The sequence below is a fragment of the Pelobates fuscus genome, chromosome 3 (genome assembly GCF_036172605.1).
Source record: "Pelobates fuscus isolate aPelFus1 chromosome 3, aPelFus1.pri, whole genome shotgun sequence".
NCBI classification, from domain to species: Eukaryota; Metazoa; Chordata; class Amphibia; order Anura; family Pelobatidae; genus Pelobates; species Pelobates fuscus.
This window is the reverse complement of record NC_086319.1, coordinates 3,826,341-3,848,635: the sequence shown is the minus strand read 5'-3', so window position 1 is coordinate 3,848,635 and position 22,295 is coordinate 3,826,341. Positions and strand designations below refer to the sequence as shown.

The 22,295-nt window shown below is 45.6% G+C and overlaps 2 protein-coding genes across 2 annotated transcripts in view; both read left to right on the top strand.

Moving 5' to 3' along the window:
- Nucleotides 1-22,295, top strand: part of PLCZ1 (phospholipase C zeta 1) — a 150,016-nt gene that overhangs the window by 115,458 nt on the left and 12,263 nt on the right. The window lies entirely within an intron of this gene.
- LOC134600661 (transmembrane protein 128-like) lies at nt 17,312-17,939 on the top strand. Its single transcript, XM_063445034.1, has one exon. The coding sequence runs from the start codon at nt 17,320-17,322 to the stop codon at nt 17,815-17,817; it is 498 nt and encodes a 165-aa protein (XP_063301104.1). The 5' UTR covers nt 17,312-17,319; the 3' UTR covers nt 17,818-17,939.

Genomic DNA, 22,295 nt, shown 5'->3' with positions numbered 1-22,295 from the left:
CCTGGTGCGATAGGCACAGCCTCGTTCTCCTATAAGGACTGGTAATACGCTGCCTGCGATTGGTGCGATAGACAAAGCCTCATTCTCCTATAAGGACTGGTAATACGCTGCTGTTCGTTCGTTAAACTTGACCTGACTTGTGTGTTAGCTAATTCCAGTGTAGCTATTCTTTGCCTAAACAGTTACATATCAGACTGATCCCACCCATAACATCAGTTCAGAACTGAAATAATGGCAAGTCCTCTCTCAATGAGTGATACAGCAATCCCAGACGATCGTTTAGGTTTTTGACTACAAAACACCTGACTGACAAGGCCCAAAGAAGGCCGAAATGATGTTCTAGGGTTGCTGTTCCCATGCAGAGAGAACTTGCTGGCGTTTCGGTTCTAGTCTGCCCTTACATAATTACATATTTACATAGGCTGAAAAGAGACTTGCGTCCATCAAGTTCAGCCTTCCTCACATTTGTATTTTGCTGTTGATCCAAAAGAAGGAAAAAAAAAAAAAACACTTCCAATTTTGCAACAAACTAGGAAAAAAATTCCTTCTTGACCCCAGAATGGCAGCCAGATATATCCTTGGACCTATCAGTTATTACCCTACATTGAAAGATTATATCCTTGAATATTCTGTTTTTGCAAGTATGCATCTAGTTGCTGATTGAACATCTGTATGGACTCTGATAAAACGACTTCTTCAGGCTGAGAATTCTGTATCCTTATTGCTCTTACTGTAAAAAACACTTTCCTTTGCCTTAGACGAAATCTTTTCTAGTGCCATAATATCCTTCTTTAGAACAGGTGCCCAAAATTGCACAGCATATTCAATGTGTGGTCTTACCAGCGATTTATAAAAAGGCAAAATGATATTCTCGTCCCGAGAATGAATGTCCTTTTTCATGCATGACAATACCCTACTGGCCTTAGCCACTGCTGATTGACATTGCACATTGTTGCATAGTTTGTGGTCTATAACAATTCTCAAGTCCATTTCGTGTGTTGTTATCCCCAATTTGCTTTCATTAAGGGTATACGACGCTTGAGCATTTTTTACGCCGACGTGCATATCTTTGCATTTTTCAACATTAAATTTCATCTGCCATTTGAGTGCCCAGTCCCCCAGTCTATCTAAATCCCTCTGCAGCAAAGTAAAATCTTGCTCGCATTGTATTACTTTACAGAGTTTTGTGTCATCTGCAAACGCTGAATCATGACTTTCAATGCTTTTTTCAAGATCATTTATAAAGATGTTAAATAGAAGGGGTCCCAGAACAGAACCCTGAGGGACACCACTTGCCACCTCTCTTTGTACTCTATTTTAAGCCAATGTTCTACCCAAGAACAAGCATTTTCATCTAGACCGATTTCCTTGAGTTTGAACACTAATCTATTGTGTGGAACTGTATCAAATGCCTTGGCAAAATCCAAATAGATCACATCCACTGCAACACCCTGATCTATACTTCTACTTACTTCTTCGTAGAACGCAATCAAGTTCGTTTGACATGACCTGTGCTTCATAAAACCGTGCTGATTTTTGCTGATAACTATGTTATTCTCAAGGAATTCTAGAATATTATCCCTTAATAACCTTTCAAATATTTTCCCAGCCACAGAAGTTAAGCTCACAGGTCTATAATTTCCAGGCAAGGATTTTGAACCCTTTTTGAATAGGAACCACATCTGCCTTCCTCCAATCCTCTGGAACACTTCCTGAAAGAAAATAATCTTGAAAGATTTATTTCTACACTTAGTTCCTTAAGTACTCATGGATGACTACCGTCAGGCCCTAGAGCTCTGTTTATATTAACTTTCTTTAGTTGCTGCAGCACCTTGTCTTGAGTTAACCAATTACAATTATGCTGCAAATTTTTAGCAGCAATCATTTGCACATCTATTGCCATGGGTTCTTCCTTAATATATACAGAGGAGAAATATGTATTTAAAATTCCTGCCTTTTCCTGGTCTTCATTAACTAAAACCCCCATTTCAGTTTTTAGGGTACCTACACTTTCATTTTTTTTTTATTTTTTTTTAGAATGTATGTACTTAAAGAATGCTTTGGGGTTTGTTTTGCTCTCTTTAGTTATCATTTTTTCATTTTTAAGTTTAGCAAGTCTAATTGCCTTTTTGCACGCATTATTGGCTTCCTTATATCTTTTATAGGATGCCTCTGATTTGTCAGATTTAAATGCTTTAAATGCCCTTTACTTATTTTTAATCTCTTGTTTTACTTCTCTGGTTTTAATTTGTTTATTGTATATTTATCACCCAATGGTACATACTGAGAAATGTACCTTTCTAATATTTGTTGGAAGATGATCCATTTATCCTCAGTGTTTTTTTCACTAAAGAGTTTCAGCCAGTCAATATATTGTAAAGCTTCCCGTAACTTATCGAAATTGGCCTTTAGATGTTTTAGTATACCCCGTCTGCTTTTGTTTTTTTAGTTTATTTCAAAGGACACTATATTGTGATCACTATTTCCCAAGTGCTCACCTACTTGAATGTTGGTCAAAAAATCCACGTTGTTTGTTAAAACCAGGTCCAGACAAGCGTCCATTCTAAAAGAAATGGGAAAGGGTTAGCGCTTTAAAACAGGGAAAGAAACAAGGCAGCAACTTTAAGAAAGGGAACCCCTCAAAACCCTCAGGACACAAATAAATGAAATAGAGATAAAAGCTGCGCCACACAAATCAAAACATTTTAAAAATAAAATAAAATAAAATAGGGTAAAAGTCAGTCTTAACTGGATATATCTTCTTTAGGATAAATTCCTACAGTGATGTAATCCTTGTTGTCCTTCCTCAGGTATTCCAATGATATGAAAAGATAAAAACAAATATCCAGAATAGTGTAATAAGTTCTATGAGGTATAATATATAAAAAGAGAATGATGTAGCACTCACATTTGGTAGAGCTATGACCAGCTCTAGCGTAGAAAGCGTACAGCGGTACAAATCCCCGCTTATGGGATACAATGCAGTGTTTCTGGGATACAATCCGGTGTTTCTTTTTCTTCTGGGGTAAGTGCCACTCAAAGAAAATAGAAAACAAACCAATAGTGTTCTCCGTTAAAAACAGTGTGAGAATAAAATAAATAAATGAAATGGTACTCACAAAGGTGGAGCAGGCTGACTGCTCCTTGATGATAGCGTAGGTAGAATAATCCCCACCAAGGATTTCTTGGAGTCCAGTAGTATAAAATGCCAGGTGAAGAAGAAATATATTAAGATTCTTGGCACAAACACAATAGTACTGGACTCCAAGAAATCCGTGGTGGGGATCATTCGTTATCATTCACTGGTCATAGCTCTACCAAATGTGAGTGCTACATCATTCTCTTTTTATATATTATACCTCACAGAACTTATTACACTATTCTGGATATTTGTTTTTATCTTTTCATATCATTGGAATACCTGAGGAAGGACAACAAGGATTACATCACTGTAGGAATTTATCCTAAAGAAGATATATCCAGTTAAGACTGACTTTTACCCTATTTTTTTTGGATCTTCTCTCACTTGGACTATTTTATTTTATTTTATTTAATTAAAAAAAAAAATTAGATTTGTGTGGCGCAGCTTTTATCTCTATTTTATTTTTAAGTGTCCTTTCTAGTTGGTGCTTGTACAAGTTGTGACATGAAGGTGTCATTTAACAAGTTCAAAAACCGGATTCCCCTTGCTGAAGTACTAGTCCCTCTGACCCAATTTATGTCCGGCAATTAAAATCTCCAATAATTAATGTGTTCCCCCGATTTGCAGCTTTCTCAATTTGCTCTAACAGCAGTTCTTCCTCATCAATATTAACATTAGGTGGTTTATAACATATCCCAACCAATAATTGATTTCCCTTTGTTTGCCCCAAGCAGATATCTGCCCATAAAGCTTCCACATTTTCCTCATCGCATTCCACATGCCAAAGATTTGACTTTAACTCATGGCTGACATACAAACATACCCCACCACCCTTCTTGTTTTTCCTATCCTTCCTAAATAACGTGTACCCATTTAAGTTAACTGCCCAGTTATGTGTCTCATCCCACCATGTTCCAGTTATGCCTATTATGTCATATTGTTTAGTGTATGCTATTGCCTCTAGTTCCCCCATTTTGTTATTTAGGCTCCTTGCATTAGTAAGCATACATTGAACACCTTCGCGACCGATGACGGTTCATGAACCGTCATAATAGAAAGTGGCTACTAAAAAAGACTGAACATACCCCAGTAAAACAAATACCTTGTTAGTTTAAACTCCTGGTTTTCTAACTCCTACTTGAAAGAGTCTACTTAATAGAGTCTACTTTTTAAGCAATGTGAGCAAGCTCAGTGAGTTAGGGGTGTGCCTTTATGGGGATACAATCCCACACAGGTGGCAATTAATGAACACTCCCCCAATTAATCGAGCAGCAGCACAAAGGAGGGAAAAAAGAACAGAACACAGGAAAAAAACAAAAAGTTTTTAATCCCTTAAGGACGGTGGGCGTTCTATGCCGTCCTTGGTGACCCGGCTCTAAATGCCGGCGGGCGGCATAGAACACCCAAGCCATCCTATGTACTTACCTGGTCACCGGCGATCGCGGTGTGGGTACTCACCTGAGAGCCCAAGGATTCCCCCTCCATGTCAATGCCAGCAGGGGGAGTGCCTGTACTCCCCCCTGCTGCCTGTAAAAAGTAAAATACATGTTAAAGTTACAGTTTAAAATAAAATATATACTTAGATCATATATATTTATTATATTTTGATCTCTTCCAGGGCCGGTGCAAGGATTTTTAGGTACATAGACGAAGATGTATTTTTCCGCCCCCCCCCCAAAAAAATAACATCTTCACCTATGTGTCTCTTAACCAGTCCCTTTCCCCGTCCATTAGTGGCCCCCTCCCTTCCCTGTCCCTTAGTGTTCTTCTAACATCTCCCCTCTTTTCCCTGTCCCTTGGTGTTTCTCTCCCCTCCCCTCCCTGTCCCTTGGTGTTTCTCTCCCCTCCCCTCCCTGTCCCTTGGTGCACCTCCCACCCTCTTAGTGGTTGCACTCCCCTGCCTGGTGTGCCTCCTACCTCTCTTGTAGCGTTGCCGAGTGGAGGAAATCCTCTGCATGAGCTTCATTTTTCTGTACCTGGCCGGACTGACAGGGAGTGCTCTCTCAGTGAGTCAGTCTGGCCGGGTACAGGAAACAGAAGCTCCTGTACTGCGCTCCGCCATGCTACACTCAGGGGTGTATACACACTGACAGTCACACACACTCAATGACAAACACACAGACTCACTGATCTGACACACACTCATTCATTGACACACACACACTGATTGACACTCATTGGCAGACACACTGATAGTCACACACAGACTCAATGACAAAGATACTCATTTTACAGACACTCACAAACACACGCTGACAGACACACACATACACTGACACACTCATACACTCACATGCAACACTCATACAATCACTCACAGACACACACACTCACACACAGACACACATACACTCACAGTCACTCACAGACACACACACAATCACTCACGCACACACTCACAGTCACACAGTCACTCACGCACACACTCACAGTCACTCACGCACACACTCACAGTCACTCACAAACACACAGTCACTCACAGACACACAGACAGTCACTCAGACACACATACACTCACACACTTACACACTGACACTCACACGCAGACACACATACACTCACACAGACAGTCTCTCACAGACACACATACACACACACAGACACACATACACTCACACACAGTCACTCACAGACACACATACACTCACTCACTCACACACACACACACACACACACTCACACACAGACAGTCACTCACATACACACATACACACACTCACACATACACTCACTAATTATTTTATAAATAAACATTTTCCACCCAACCTCCCTACCTGGAGAGCTGGTGTGGATGATGGATATGTCACTGGGGCTGCTGGGCGTGCGGCAGTGATGTGATTAGGCACGGCGAGTGAGCTCTAACCTCTCTGCTCTGCTCCCTCGAAGGCTGCCTACTGATGCCGCGGGAGCCGGAATATGACATCATATTCCGGCTCCCGCGGCATCAGCAAAAGGCGCGCGAGGGAGCAGAGCAGAGAGGTTAGAGCTCCCTCGCCGTGTCTGATCACAGCACTGCCGTGCCGGGGGTCGAGATGGTGGCCTGGCAGGAGGGAGCGCTTCCCTCCTGCCGGTCAGTGAAATATTGTGCCGCCTTATGGACGTGCCAGCCCTGATCTCTCCTACCTCTCCCAGCGCTCTTTCAGTGTTTCTTTCTCTGACTCTGCCTCTTCTCCCCAACCACTCTCTGTCAGCGTCCCCCAAGCTTCTGTCCTTGGTCCCCTACTGTTCTCTATCTACACTGCCTCCCTTGGTAAACTCATCAGCTCCTTTGGCTTCCAGTATCATTTCTTTGTGGATGACATGCAAATCTACCTGTCCTCTCCTGATCTCTCTCCCCCCATCTTGACTCGTGTTTCTGAATGCCTCTCTTCGATTTCCAACTGGATGGCTGCTCACTTCCTTAAACTCAACCTGTCCAAAAAAGAACCTCTGGTCTTCCCTCCCTCAAGTGTTACTACTCCCGTGTCTGTCTCCCTCCAAGTCAACGGCGCTACCATCACCTCTACCTCGCAGCCTGCTGCCTGGGTGTTCTTTTTGACTCCAACCTCTCCTTCACCCCTCATGTCCAATCAATCGTCAAATCCTGTAGCTTCCATCTCAAAAACATAGCGCGCATTTGCCCCTATTTAACCCCGGATGCGGCTAAGGGGCCTGGGTTACTACAATACTTTTCTTAGTGGTCTTACATGTTCCCAGATTGCACCGCTGCAATCTATAATGAATGCGGCGGCGAGGCTCATTTTCCTGTCCGCCCGCACCTCTCATGCCTCCCAGCTCTGTCAGCGCCTGCATTGGCTTCCAATTAGATATAGGGCTCAATTTTAGATTCTGGTGCTTGCTTACAAGTCCCTACATAATGCTGCTCCAACCTACCTATCCTCCCTAATACACAAGTATGTCCCGCCGAGGCCCCTGCGCTTTGCCAAAGACCTACGTATATCCTCTGTCCGTACTCCCACCTCTAACGCTCGCCTCCAAGACTTTTCCAGGGCTGCACCTCTTCTGTGGAACTCCCTTCCCTTCTCTGTAAGACTTGCACCCAGTCTCCACTCCTTCAAAAAATCATTGAAAACTCACTTCTTCAAGAAAGCATATCAATTAAACTGTTAGCAGGTTTTTATCCTCCACCCTTCATGACTCCTCTCCTGCAACTGTCAAAAATTACCTACTAAGCACTCAATTAATACTTTTCTTACAACCTACTTTGTACCCCTACTTTTACCCTTTGTATCACTATACCCCACTCCCTCTAGAATGTAAACTCATGGAGCAGGGCCCTCCACCCCTTTGTTCCTGTACGTCCAGTTGTCTGGTTACAATTACATGTCTGTTAGTCCACCCATTGTACAGCGCTACGGAATGTGATGGCGCTATATAAATAATAAAAAAATAATAATAATAATAATATATACACATATACATACATACACAGTCCAAGTGTATTTTAATATTAATATAATTATATATATAAATAGCAACAAATCTTGCACTCCACCAAAACCACTAATATAGTGCCTGGTGCTTTATCCAGACAAAAAGTATAAAAAGATTTAAATGGATAGCACTCCAAGGACTTCGTATAAAATTAAACTTTTATTTCTTTCCAAAATAAAAATGGTCAACGTTTCAGCTTGTTCTTCTCAAGCTTTCCTCAGGACACACTGTGCACAAAAAATATCCCAGCATATAAAGCATAAAACATAAAACTTACTTACCCCCACCTGTGTAGCACGACTGCAGCGTGCTGTCTGACGTTAGTCCGCAGCCACGTGGTGTCACGCTCGATGACGCGGCCAGGGGTCGTTGCCATGGAAACCTAAATATACAAATAATTAAAACAACATAATACGAAGTCCTTGGAGTGCTATCCATTTAAATCTTTATATATATATATATATATATATATATATATATATATATATATATATATATATATATATATCAAATACACGTACAATGATATTGATTATATATATATATATATATATATATATATAATTTTCATTATATATATATTTATATATAATATAAAATAAATAAATATGTAAATACATTTAAAAAAAATAAAATATATATACATGCTTAATTTCATTCTAACCGTATTTTAAAATTAATATATATATATTGATATCAAAATACATTTAGAACGGGGGCGTGGCCTGGCAGCCGACTAGAATGGCAGCTTAACGAGCGAGCTCCCGCGCATCCACGCTTAATCCAGCACCAGTAACCAGCATCGCAGCCTGCACCTATCCTGTACATGTCCCACACGGGTACCGAAGCCACCCCATGCCGGAAGAAACGCGGGGAACCACAGGATTCTTGCCCCACAGTGGCCGACAAGTTCGCGGCCTCGCGATCTACACAGGCCGCACAGGCCACACAAGATGGCCGCCGGACGGGTGCGCGAGGCTCCCACTCCCCATCCACAACACCGGACGGAGGTCAGCCGGAACAGGGTGGCGGCAACACGGCACAAATTTTGCAGAAATTGGCAGAAGTAAAAGCATACCTGGCGGGCGAAATCACACGCAGCACGCAAGACATCAAGGCCGAAATCCAGGCCCTAGGCGACCGCACCTCAGAGCTGGAGCAGAGAATGGAGGTACTGGTACAGGGCCATAATGAAGTGGTACACCACTCCACCTCCCTAGACCACCACCTTATTGACCTGGAAATGCAGGTAGAAGACCTGTCCAACCGCACCAGGCGGAACAACCTCCGCATCAGAGGATGGCCTGAAACACCTAATGAAGGCCCTCTCACGGTGCTCGTGGAGGCATACTTCAGCGGCCTACACCCAGACATCCCAAAAGCCCACTGGGCAATGGATCGGTCACACAGGGCTCTGTGTGCCCGGCGAACGGACACAGACACCCCAAGAGATATAATAATCTGCTTTCACCACTATTCCACCAAGGAGGCTATTCTGAGGTACAACAGAAACCACGATCTAACGTACAAAGGCAAGCCCATCTCTCTCTTCCAAGATCTAGCACCAAGCACACTTCAGAGACGGCGGGAATGGAGACCGCTGACGGATCTTCTGCGACAACACGAAATCCCGTTTAAAATTGTGGCTTTCAAAGCGGGAAGAACACTCACATACTCACCTGGAGGGGATTCACGCAAATTCCTCCATGACCTGGCTATCACTCCCCCAAGGGATTTCACCTTACCAGGACCCACTCGACGAACCCTAACACCTCTCCCAAGAGACTGGTACACAGTCGCAGCAACGGATGCCCAGGAGGACTAATGCATCACACAGTGACTCTGGCGGCATGATAGACACACAGGACAGATAAGTCGATATGAAGGGGCACCGCACCAGGCAATTTATTATTTGGGGGGTACCCGAGCCAGCCCCACGGGATCTAAAACTGCCCTATTGAGGGGGGGGGGAGGGGAGGGGGGCAAGACGACACACTATGCTGCTTTAGCACTAGGTACAAGATGGTGAAACCATCACGTAACAAAGCAAACCCTGGGGGCTACAACAAACAAACAAACAAAAAAAAAACAACGCAGATAATGCGCTTATTACAGGGCATGAACATGATTTAACACGCTTGACAGAATGGCGGGAGGGGGAGGAGGGAGGAAGGTTAGTAGGAAAAGGTAAGGTAAGGAAAGTAGGTAAGGCTCTTCTATGAGAAAGCTAATAAAACAGACACACTTTTAGCCAGAGTGCTCCGCCCGAGACCACAAGGCAAAACCATCACAAAGATATGCACGGTAGCCAATACGCTAGTAGAGACCCCCGAGGCTATTAACAAGGTATTCACCTCCTACTTCTCCGGCCTCTACAATCACTCCCCCCCGCCTCCAAGCCAATAACACCACTTACGTAGCGGACATACAACAATTTATCTCGGAACTTACCATACACAAAGTGAGCGAGGCAGAAGCAGGCTCACTACGCGAACCGATCACCCAAATTGAGGTAGAATCAGCCATAGCATCTCTTAAGGGTAACAAGGCCCCAGGCCCAGACGGATACGATGTCAATTATTACAAGCAATTCAAAGAGATACTGGCCCCTCCCCTTACAGCCCTTAGTAATTACTTTATGCAAGGCGGGGTGCCCGACGGGGACATGGCAACAGCAAATGTGGTACTACTGCCAAAACCAGATAAAGATGACACACTAGCCTCTAGCTACAGGTCAATATCACTCATCAATACAGACCTCAAGATCTTTGCTAAAATACTAGCATCCAGACTCACCTCCCTACTCCCGCGCCTGATCCACCCGGACCAGGTGGGCTTCATGCCCGGACGCCAACTATACGAGAATACCAGACGGGGGGGTGGACACCCTATGGTACATGACGGAGTCCAAAACGCCTTCTCTAGCACTCTCTTTGGATGCGGAGAAGGCGATTGACAGGGTGCTGTGGCCTTACCTTTTTGAGCTACTCCGGTTCCAGGGGTTTCCGGAACCATTTGTGACAGCAATACAAGCACTCTACACAGACCTGAGGGCACAAATACTTATAACAGGGGCGCACAAAAAGCCATTCGCCCTAGGCAATGGCACCAGACAGGGATGTCCACTGTCCCCTTTGCTCTTCGCCCTAACCCTAGAGCCACTCTTACAAGCTATCAGGCAACACCCATACATCAAGGGAATAGAGATCAGTGGCACACCATTCACAGTCTCAGCGTATGCCGATGATGTCATGCTGACACTCCGGGACCCACTGGACTCCCTGCACCACCTAACACTACTACTAGAAAGATTTGGGAACATCGCAGGCTATAAAATAAACTACTCCAAATCAGTAGCAATGCCCTTCCATCTACAGCCCCAAGACATAGCGCACATACGCAGCCAATATCGCTTAAAAATAAACACATAGGAATTTATGTACCTAGGGGTCCGTCTAACAGCAAACGCATCATCTCTATATGCCCGCAATTACAAACCACTGCTCCGGACTCTGATTACGGAAATGTAGCAGTGGACAAATAGACCCATATCCTGGCTGGGACGCATAAACACTATAAAAATGAATGTGATGCCAAGGCTCCTGTTCCTCTTTCAGGCACTCCCGGTACAAATTTCCCAGGGGGACCTGACGGGCATACAGCGGGCAATAGACTCCTTCATTTGGCATAACAAACGTCCGAGAATGGCACGCACCCTCATGTACAGACCAAAACCCAGGGGGGGACTGGGACTACCTAATGTATATAACTATTACTTAGCGGCACAGCTAGCTCAGGTCATACAATGGCACACATCCCCCGATACAAGATGCTGGGTCGACATGGCGTCACTAATGACGGGACAGGACCTCCCACAATTCTTCATATGGGCACCGAAAACACAAAGAGCCATGCTGAGAACCACGAATCCGGCCATACTAAACTCCATACAGATATGGGACCAAACTAAAACAAAATACTCCTTAAGCTCCCCCTTGTCCCCCATGACACCGGTCTTTCGAAATAGGGCGTTCCCTCCAGGAATGAGGGCCCAGGACTACAAAGGGATAGAAGCCACAGGGCTACAAAGATATGTCAACCTATTCATGAACCCGGAAATAGTCACATACACTCACCTGAACACCAAAGCCACACTACAAACTAGAGACTATTTCAGGTACTTGCAAATCCGAGACTTTGCGCAGAGACCTGACGTAAAGAAGGCAGCCCTGACACCATTAACCTTTTTTGAAAGACTATGCTATACGGAGACTACACAATCTAAGCTAATTACATTACTGTACAACCACCTCAACATGACCCCAGACACAAAGGGCTACGATACGCTGACCAGTGGGAAGCCGACCTGGGGGAGGTCCTGGAGGGAACGGAGTGGCAAGATATTTGGGAAGCATGCACCAAAACCACTATCTGCTTAACACTCCAAGAACAATCTTATAAAACGCAATTTTGATGGTACATGACTCCAGTGAAACAAAAACACATGAGATTAAGCCCTACAGATGATTGCTGGCACTTATGCGGGGGGAAGGGCACATGCATACACATGTGGTGGGAGTTCCCGAGGGTTGCGACATACTGGCGCAGCATAGTAGACTTCAGCTCCCAAATCTTACAAAAACGGATGACACTAGACCTATGGGCATGCCTTTTGTCTAGACCCACGGAGGGCCTCCCAAGACATGAACAGAAACTCCTCAACATGATTTACCTAGCAGCCCGCAGGGCCGTAGCACAACACTGGTCATGCCCGGACCTCCCGCAGGTATATCTGGCCAGGACAAAACTACGTGACAATTATCTGATGGATAAACCCACGGCCCAAGTGCGGAACACATTGACCACGTTCCACAAGGTGTGGGATCTATGGGAGCAATACGATACATAGAACCAAGGCCCGGGCCGAAGGGCAGCATCCACGCGGTACATTTCAGTGGCGATAACTGGGAATCACCCAACGGCCACTGTCATACCAGAACCCGAACGGGTGGAAGCAGCACCACTGCAGAACGGGTAGATGGTTAAAGCCAGAACACGGGGCGCAGTCCACTGAGACGGGCAGCGCCTGGTTCTAGGCCCCCAGGAGATCACTTCATCTCAAAACTTCACTAATTTTACTTGTCTCTACATATCTATCCTTTTCTTGTATGTTTTTTGTCTATTGCAAGCACACTAGACCTGTAAACAATCAGGAGGAGAGAAAGGCTCAAACATGCATGAGACACGCAGACAATTTCAGGGGATGGGGGTGCGTTGGCACACGTAACTGGCCGACGACATGTACCCCCCCCCCCCACCAGCACTACCACACTATCATGCTCTGCCTGTCTGGGTTTTGTCTGTCTGTCTGACAAAACCCAGGCGCCCCCCTCCTCACCCAACCCTTCCCCCCGCCCCGCCTTCTAAATACACACACACACATTCACTGACAGATACGCATACAGGCAAACACACACCCACTGACACACACACACTAACAGACAAACTCACTCACTAGCATACACACACACTCACTAACAGACACACACACTCACACTAACAGGCAAACACACACACAGTCAGAGACACACACGGACACACACTAACAGACACACACACACTAACAGACACACACTCACTAACAGACACACTCACTCACTAGCACACACACACACACACTCACTAACAGACACACACACAGTCAGAGACACACGCAGTCAGACACACACACACACACACACTCACTAACAGACACACACACTCACACAGTCAGAGACACACAGTCACTAACAGAAACACACACTCACACAGTCAGAGACACACACACAGTCACTAACAGACACACACACTCACACTAACAGGCAAACACACACACAGCCAGAGACACACATGGACATACACTAACAGACACACACACACTAACAGACACACTCACTCACTAGCAGACACACACACACACACACACTCACTAACAGACACACACACATACACACACACACACTCACTAACAGACATACACACACAGTCAGAGACACACGCAGTCACACACACACACTCACACAGTCTGAGACACACACACTCACACACACAGTCAGAGACACACACACAGTCACTAACAGACACACACACTCACACAGTCAGAGACACACACTCACTAACAGACACACACACTCACACAGTCAGAGACACACACACACTCACTAACAGACACACACACTCACACAGTCAGAGACACACACACACTCACTAACAGACACACACACACTCACACAGTCAGAGACACACACAGTCACTAACAGACACACACACTCACACAGTCAGAGACACACACAGTCACTAACAGACACACACACTCACACTAACAGGCAAACACACACACAGTCAGAGGCACACACAGTCAGACACACACACCAACACATTTTTACAATTTTTACAATTTACACCAACACAATTTAATCTCCCCCCAGCCTCCTTACCTTTGGGAATGCTGGGGGGGGTCTCTTTCTCCCTGGTGGTCCAGTGGCTGCTCGGCGGGCGGCACTGGTTGCTGGGCTGATTGCTGCCGGCGGCTGGCGAGAGAGAGCTCCCCCTGAGCTGTCTGCTCAGCTCCCTCGCGCGCCGCAGAGTGAGGCTGAGAGCCGGAATAGGACGTCATATTCCGGTTCCCAGCCTCACTCTGCGGCGCGCGAGGGAGCTGAGCAGACAGCTCAGAGGAATTGCTCCCTCGCCAGCCGCCCGCCTGACCGGCATGTCTGTTAGCCGCGAGGCTAACAAGACATTTGCCTTGGGCATTTGGGTTTTTTTGCCACCCCCTGGAAAATGCCGCCCAAGGCAAATGCCTTGTTTGCCTCGCGGCTAATACGCCCCTGACCCAGGGGGTGGTATGGACAGAGCAGACAGGAGGGACATATAGACTGAACTAACCAGGCAAGCTCAGAATACAACATACATACGCTCGGGCCACAACAGCATAACTTACTCATCAGGGCCAACTTGAGAGTTCATGACACTCCACCTACAAAGCCCACTCCTCAACAATACTACCACAATGTGTGTATTAATATTTGTATTTATTTTATTCTGTCCAGTTTCAGTGTTTAATACACACATTGTGTACTGAAGATTATAGACTAATATAATATGTTGGCACTTTAAGAATCACCTTTAGCACTTTATTCAGCACTTCATTGCTATTTGCACTTACACATTGCACTGGTCACTATCACAGTATATTTTAATCAGTCTGCACTGAGAGATTTTTGAGCGATATGCGCACTCCAGTATTCTACAGAATATGCTGGTTGCACTAATATACACACTTTATTCATCCATCTTTGTCACCCCTTCAGTATGTTCTGAAGTTTATCTTTTGAATTTAATGTGCACTTTGCTTTTAGTTTTGAGCCCTTTAAGACACTTTCGGTATAGAAGGGGTTGCCATGGAGAGATAGCCATGACAACCAATATTGTGTATACACAAGTTCAGTCACCGGCACGCAGTAAGAAGCTCCGATCGGCTTTCTAATGTTTACATAAAGCCTGCACATGCGCAGATCGCGCTCGGGCTCGCAGAGTGTTTTGGACATATGGGGCATCCGTATGGTAGGCGGAGAGAACCGCACACATACTGCACATGCGCACTTTAATCGGCTAGACGCCGAGAATCACATTCAGCACCTGGGGTGAGTTTATTCCTTCTTATTATGATAATTATTGCTTTAAGTATGTACTATTGATCAATTATTGTTTAATTATTTAGCCTATATATTAGGGCACTGTTTATGTGTAATTTATTGATCCTGATGAAAGTCCTGAGAGAGGACTGAAACGTTGATCCTGGCATTATGTTTTAAACTTGCACAATAAAAGAAGATTTTTAACCTGAAGACCGTGAGTGCTACCTTTTCTACCTTTTCTACCTATACGTATATATATATATAATTCTACGTATATATTTATGTAATAATTTTACATAATTAGGTCATTTTATTAATACCAATTAGCGGGACCTGCCTGACAACCCAGGCCAAAAGTCCAGGGAATTTAATTTGCTAGCACTATATTTAACCCTGTAACTTTCCAAGACACCATAAAACCTGTACATGGGGGGTACTGTTTTACTCTGAAGGCTTCGCTGAACACAAATATTAGTGCTTCAAAACAGTAAAATTTATTACAACGACGATATCATCAGTGAAAGTGAAGTTTTGGGGATTTACACACAAATGGCACTTACACGGACGATATAATTGTTGTGATATGTTTAACTGTTTTGAAACACTAATATTTGTGTTCAGCAAAGTCTCCCGAGTATAACAGTACCCCCCATGTACAGGTTTTATGTTGTTTTCAACAGTTACAGCGTCAAATATAAGGCTTGTGTTTCAGTTATTTCACATTACAATTCGCCAGGTTGGGTATGTTGCCTTCGAGACCGAATGGTAGCCCAGGAGTGAAAATTACCCCCATGATGGCATACCATTTGCAATAGTAGACAACCTAAGGTATTGCAAATGGGGTATGTCCAGTCTTTTTTAGTAGCCACTTAGTCACACACACTGGCCAAAATTAGCGTTCAAATTCGTTTTTTGCATTTTTCACATATTTTTTCACACACAAACAAATATTAACGCTAACTTTGGCCAGTGTTTGTGACAGGATGTATTAAAAGGCTTATTACAAGCTACTGCTGTGCAGCAAGAAACCAGCCGAGCCCTGCAAGAAAGCAACCGCTTGCTGGCAGCACAGCTTACTGCAGTGTTAGAGGGACAACATGCTGACCATTGTTTACTTAAAGAGATAGTACACAGTCTCTCAAAACCTGACAAAGAAGAGCCCAGCGGGGTCTCAAAGTCTCTCCAGGCAAACCAGTATATACAATGATGATGTGGAAGCTTACCTCCAGAGGACTGCAGCAAGGGAACGGTGGCCCAGGGGAAAATGGGCTGGTATCCTTGCACCCTTCCTTCTGGGAGAGGCCTAAAAAGCATATACTGATCTGGGGGAAGAGGCTGCCAATGACTATGACTGTCTTAAGGCTGAGATTCTAGCCAGAATTGGTGTGATACCTGCAGTCAGGGCCTAAAGATGTCACAGTTGGACATATTAAGATCAAAAGGCCCCAAGAACCCAACTGTTTGACCTTATACATTTGGCGAATAAATGGCTTACCCCAGAAAGCTCTACACCAGCACAGATAATTGAGACCCTGGTCCTGGACAAATTGCTGCGAGCTTTACCACTTGGTTTACTCCAGTGGGTGGGACAGGGCCATCCTACCACCTATGATGAAATGGTGACCATAGTGGAACGCTATATAGCTGTAACAGCGCTAAAGGCTCCACCTCAGGCCAGAAACCAGAAGTTGAAGGTACCCCATCCCCCCAAGACATGGAGGTCAGATCAATCACCACAGACTGGAAATGGAACTTTGGGTCCCGATGAACGCCGACATAGCTTCAAGGAATCCCAGACTCACAAAGACCTGCAGCATCGCCCTGTTCCCATAATCTGCTTTGAGTGTGGGCAGCCTGGACATATAACGGCTCACTGTCCACAACTACAGGAACCACTGGAAGGTGGAAATGCTACTACCTACAATAATTTTTGTGGACTTGGGTGTTTAGTAGGAGTTTCAGGAGAAACCAGTGGTTTTCATATACAGGTTATCCTAAATGGGAAAGTTGAAGAGGCGATGCTTGCAGGCATCACACCTGCAGTCACTTCCGGTCGGACATGCCTAGATGGCGGCGCTGTTAGAAGACAGGGAGCTGCAGGGAATCAGACATCGTTTTCACCTGCAGGCGGAGGCTCTGCTCCGGGAGACAAGGAGCAGGGAGCCCGTAGATATTTATGATGATGAAAAGAAAGAGGAGAAGCCACTCCCCAGACTCAATTTTCATTCTGTGTTCTGGATATTGGCAGCTGCTTCACTCACGTACTATGTTGATTTTGTTCAAGATACTTTACAAGAAGGCTGTTGGTGGTTTTACACTGGGACTTTTACGCTAGCTGCCAGTTTATCCATTGCATTGTATTGCATCCTTTATCTGGAATGGCATTGTGGGTTCAGTGATTACGATACCAGGTATCCTGCATTAGTTCCCATCGCGATAACTACTTTTATAGCCACAGCGATCTGCTACAGTGTTTCCCTATGGTCAACCTGGTCATTTTTTACTCCGTTGTTACTTTTTACTCAATTTATGGGAGTTGTGATGCTGGTTTCTCTACCAGGTTGAACCCATGAAGTTACTTACGTACTGATGAAGACTTGGAGTGGAGATGCAGTCTGCTTTTTGTTAAGCTTTCTATCACAGATACATACTTGGCATGGCATGAAAAGGACTAGAATTTTGTGAATTACCTAACACATAATCATTTAGTTTTTTTGAGGTGCATATATCTTGTGTACTTAACACAGGTGATTATTCTCAGAGCCATAGATCAACCAGATATCATCATTGGAACATACTGCAGGAGAAACATATATTTATGTATCCAAATGGTTAAAAAGTAAATTGATAGTTATCTCTACTACTATGCACCCATCTGTTGTTGAGATTCTATCTTGATGTATTGTTGAATTTAGTATGTTCTGTTAATGTCAGTGTAACATGCGTTACTTCAATGAGAACTGTTGATCCTGAATGCGTCTGTCATGTCATTGACAAGTTCTAAGCTTCGCAAGTGCTCTTCAGAATGAATGATACAGAAATTAAAGCAAAGTACCTTTTTTCCCACACAGTTTTAGCAGTCTCTTTGACTCACAATCTATCTGTCTCTCTGTCTCTCTGCCTCTTTGTCTCTCTGTCTCTCTGTCTCTCTGTCTCTCTGTCTCTCTGTCTCTCTGTCTCTCTGTCTCTCTGTCTCTCTGCCTCTTTGTCTCTCTGTCTCTCTGTCTCTCTGTCTCTCTGTCTCTCTGTCTCTCTGTCTCTCTGTCTCTCTGTCTCTCTGTCTCTCTGTCTCTCTGTCTCTCTGTCTCTGTCTCTCTGTCTCTCTGTCTCTCTGTCTCTCTGTCTCTCTGTCTCTGCCCCAGCTTTTCACAGGAGAGACTGATTTCCCTCTGCATGGGGTTTATGTAGCTCCCTAACTGATGGACTAGAGCGACCTGATTTTTAACCCCTTCTAGTCAGGGAACACTGAAAGTGGCATTCTGCGGCTAATATAGCAGTGTTCCCTCACACTGCCACAGTGTATATGTGTATATATATATATACTTAGACCATATATATATAATACATTTATATATATGATCTAAGTATATATAATTTAAATTTACACAGTTTTGAACATTTTTTTTTCAGGCAGCAGAGGGAGTACCTGTCTGTGGCAAACCTAGCCACTTCTGAACTATATTCATTACAGGTTGTCCGTAGGCTGACTGCATAATGTGTACCGTTAAATGTATATGTGTTGTATCATGGCCGTTCGCATGCTGGCAGCCGTACGCTGCCAGCATACAAAGCATTAGTACGACGAAACACGGCTATCCTGGCCGTTCGCCGTACGAATGCGGGCTCCCCAGGTCGACCAGACATTCACAGGTCGTGTGGCACCAATTAACCGGTTGCAACATTGTTGCAATCCGTAATTAAGGGCTCTCCTAGGTGGCCGTCGTTCGGCTACCGACCATGCGGCGGTCGGCCATCTTGGATCCTTTGTCTCTGCAGCGGTGTTCGGTCGTCGAGAGCCTGGAACTGAAAACGGCTACTCAATGATCCGAACACCGCTGGACTTCCAGAGCGCTCGGGAGTTCCGCGTTCGGTACATTATGTTTCCCATACTTATTCGGTACTTTTAAACTATCTTCAATGTTTAAATGTATTCTGTGCGGCGTTCGGTTAATTCAGCTGGGATCAGAGCGGTATTCTCACGAAGTATGCGCTTCGACCCCAGCTACCTACCGAACGTTCGGTTATTCCAAAGTACCGAATATTGTGTGAAAAATGTATTTTAAAGTAAATTGTCGGTTTTGCTGCACGAGGGGATAATCCACTTAATCGTCCATTTTAGTGGGAGTATCCTTCTCGTGCAGCAATGCCTGCTGGGAAAGTCACATTGCATGATGGGAGAAATCCCCTGGATTTACTGTATGGAAACCCCTTGCATGGGGAACTGTATAAATATGCCAGCTGTGAATAAAGCCAGTTAGTTGACTCCCAAACTGTGTTTCGTCCGGTTATTGGGAGGATTGGGGCTATTGCCGTGCTTTCTACTCCGACTGTGGATTTCCTGAAGATACCAACGGATATCGTGTACTATTATACTGCATTCCGTTACAATTAACGAGGCAGCAACTTGCGGCTTAAGTAAGCTACGGGGTGTTCTCCGCCATCGGCTCCCACTTGGCTCAGTACTGCCCCCAATCCAAACATTGAAGCGTCTGTGTGAACAAGAAATCTTTTAGTTGGATCAGGAGCAGTTAACACAGGAGCATTAGTTAGAGCTGTCTTGAGTTGTTGGAATGCCTGCTCACACTCTGGGGCCCAGACAACCAGTCGGGGAAGGTTCTTTTTAGTCAGGTCCGTTAGGGGTTTGGCCAGTGTGCTATAGTCGGGAACAAACTTCCTGTAATAGCCGGACGTCCCTAAGAACGCCAGCACTTGAGTCTTAGTCCTGGGGGTAGGCCACTTTGCTACGGCCTCAATCTTGGCTGGCTCGGGTCTCTGCTGCCCACACCCTACTCGGTGTCCCAGATACTGCACCTCGGCCATACCTATGTGACACTTGCTAGGCTTTAACGTTAACCCAGCATCCCCAATACGATCTAGGATCCCCTGGATTTACTGTATGGAAACCCCTTGCATGGGGAACTGTATAAATATGCCAGCTGTGAATAAAACCAGTTAGTTGACTCCCAAACTGTGTTTCGTCCGGTTATTGGGAGGATTGGGGATATTGCCGTGCTTTCTACTCTGACTGTGGATTTCCTGAAGATACCAACGGATATCGTGTACTATTATACTGCATTCCGTTACAATTGGTGGCAAGCGACGGGATCCGAACCTTACAGCCGAAAAGCAGCGTTCGTGTAAACTGGAACTACCGAACAAGGAAAGCAAGGGCAATTGGTATGGAGATTGATTATACCATACTGAAACGACAGACTTTAAAAGAGCTACTGGAAGCCAGGGGTAAGATAGCCAGCAACAAATCTAAGGCTGTGCTGATCGCTGAACTGATGGAGGGAGACGGAGCCCGCAGCGCTACACCTCCACCAGCCATGGAAGAGACCCCATTCCAGAAAGAGCTACGAACCAGGTTGGCGTTTCTGCCACAACCAGTACCTTTGGAAATATTGACCGTGCTGGTATCAGATGTACATGATTATGTGATGACGACCCGCACCCCAGAGACACCGCCTAGGGCAGAGTCTGTTACTGCCTCCACCTACGGACAGGTAAAGCCCAAAGTCCCACATCACGCATTTAAAGCGTTTTGTGAAGAAAAGGACGAAATCGATGGGTATTTACAGGATTTTGAGCGGCTGTGCGATTTGCACGATTTGGAACCCGCAGTATGGGTGCCGCTGCTGGCAGGCAAATTATCGGGTAGGGCAGCTGAAGCCTACCGTGCTGTGCCTCGAGAGGACAGCAAGGATTACCCTAAAGTAAAGAGGGCGATCTTGGAGAGGTATGCTATTACCCCAGAGGCGTACCGGCGCAAGTTCAGGGGCTTGCGCAAACCTGAGAAAGATTCTCACGCAGAGTGGGCGCACAAGCTGGATCAAGCATCGCAAGGCTGGATACAGGCCAGCAACGCTACTAACATGGAAGAGTTGCGACAGTTAATGCTGCTGGAACAGTTCTTTAATGGATTGTCCCCAGAAGCACAAGAATGGGTGAGAGACCGTAAACCACTCACCCTACCCGAAGCCGCTAGATTGACGGATCAGCATTTTGATGCCAGGAGGCATCACGGACCCCAGAATAAGACTCTCCCTCGGATTACCGGGCCACCCAATACTTTTACTCCTACCGGCCCCACCGTACCACTGCACAGGCCAGCACTGAATACTCCACCACCCCCCTCCCGATACAACGGCCGGGCTAACATTCAGTGTCACACCTGCAAGCAGTGGGGACACATTTCTCGGGAGTGCACCCAAAACCGGAGCCGACAAGCGTGGAATCAGGTGCGACAAAATTTTGCACCAAGGGCTGCTGCGCACCACTACCAGGTAGCACCCGCCACCCAGGAATTGCTGAGCGCTCAAATCGAGGAGCCTCTAGGGGTGCTCCACGAAGTAATGTCGGTCCGAGCCACCGACAACCGGCAACATCACCGACCGCTAGTAACCCTGGAGGGGAAGGAGGTACAAGGGCTCCGGGATTCGGGAGCCACTCTAACTTTGGTTGCACCACATTTGGTACCAGGCGCAACCCACACTGGTGGCTCAGTGGCAGTACGGGTGGCCGGGGGAGCAGTATACCGGCTACCCACCGCCAAGGTACATTTGGATTGGGGTGTGGGAGAGGGCACTGTGGAAGTAGGGCTTATGCAGAATTTACCTGCAGATGTTGTGCTGGGGAATGACTTGGGCCAGATGACTTCCGCTTTTATCCCCCATGCTCCATACCAAGAGGCCCACCCCGTAACCACCCGGCAGCAGGCTCGCACCACGGCTACACCGATACACTCTGAGGCTCAGGTAAGAGACCATGACCCCCAACCGACCCCCATGTCCTGGGATACCCCGACTACCTTTGCGACCGAA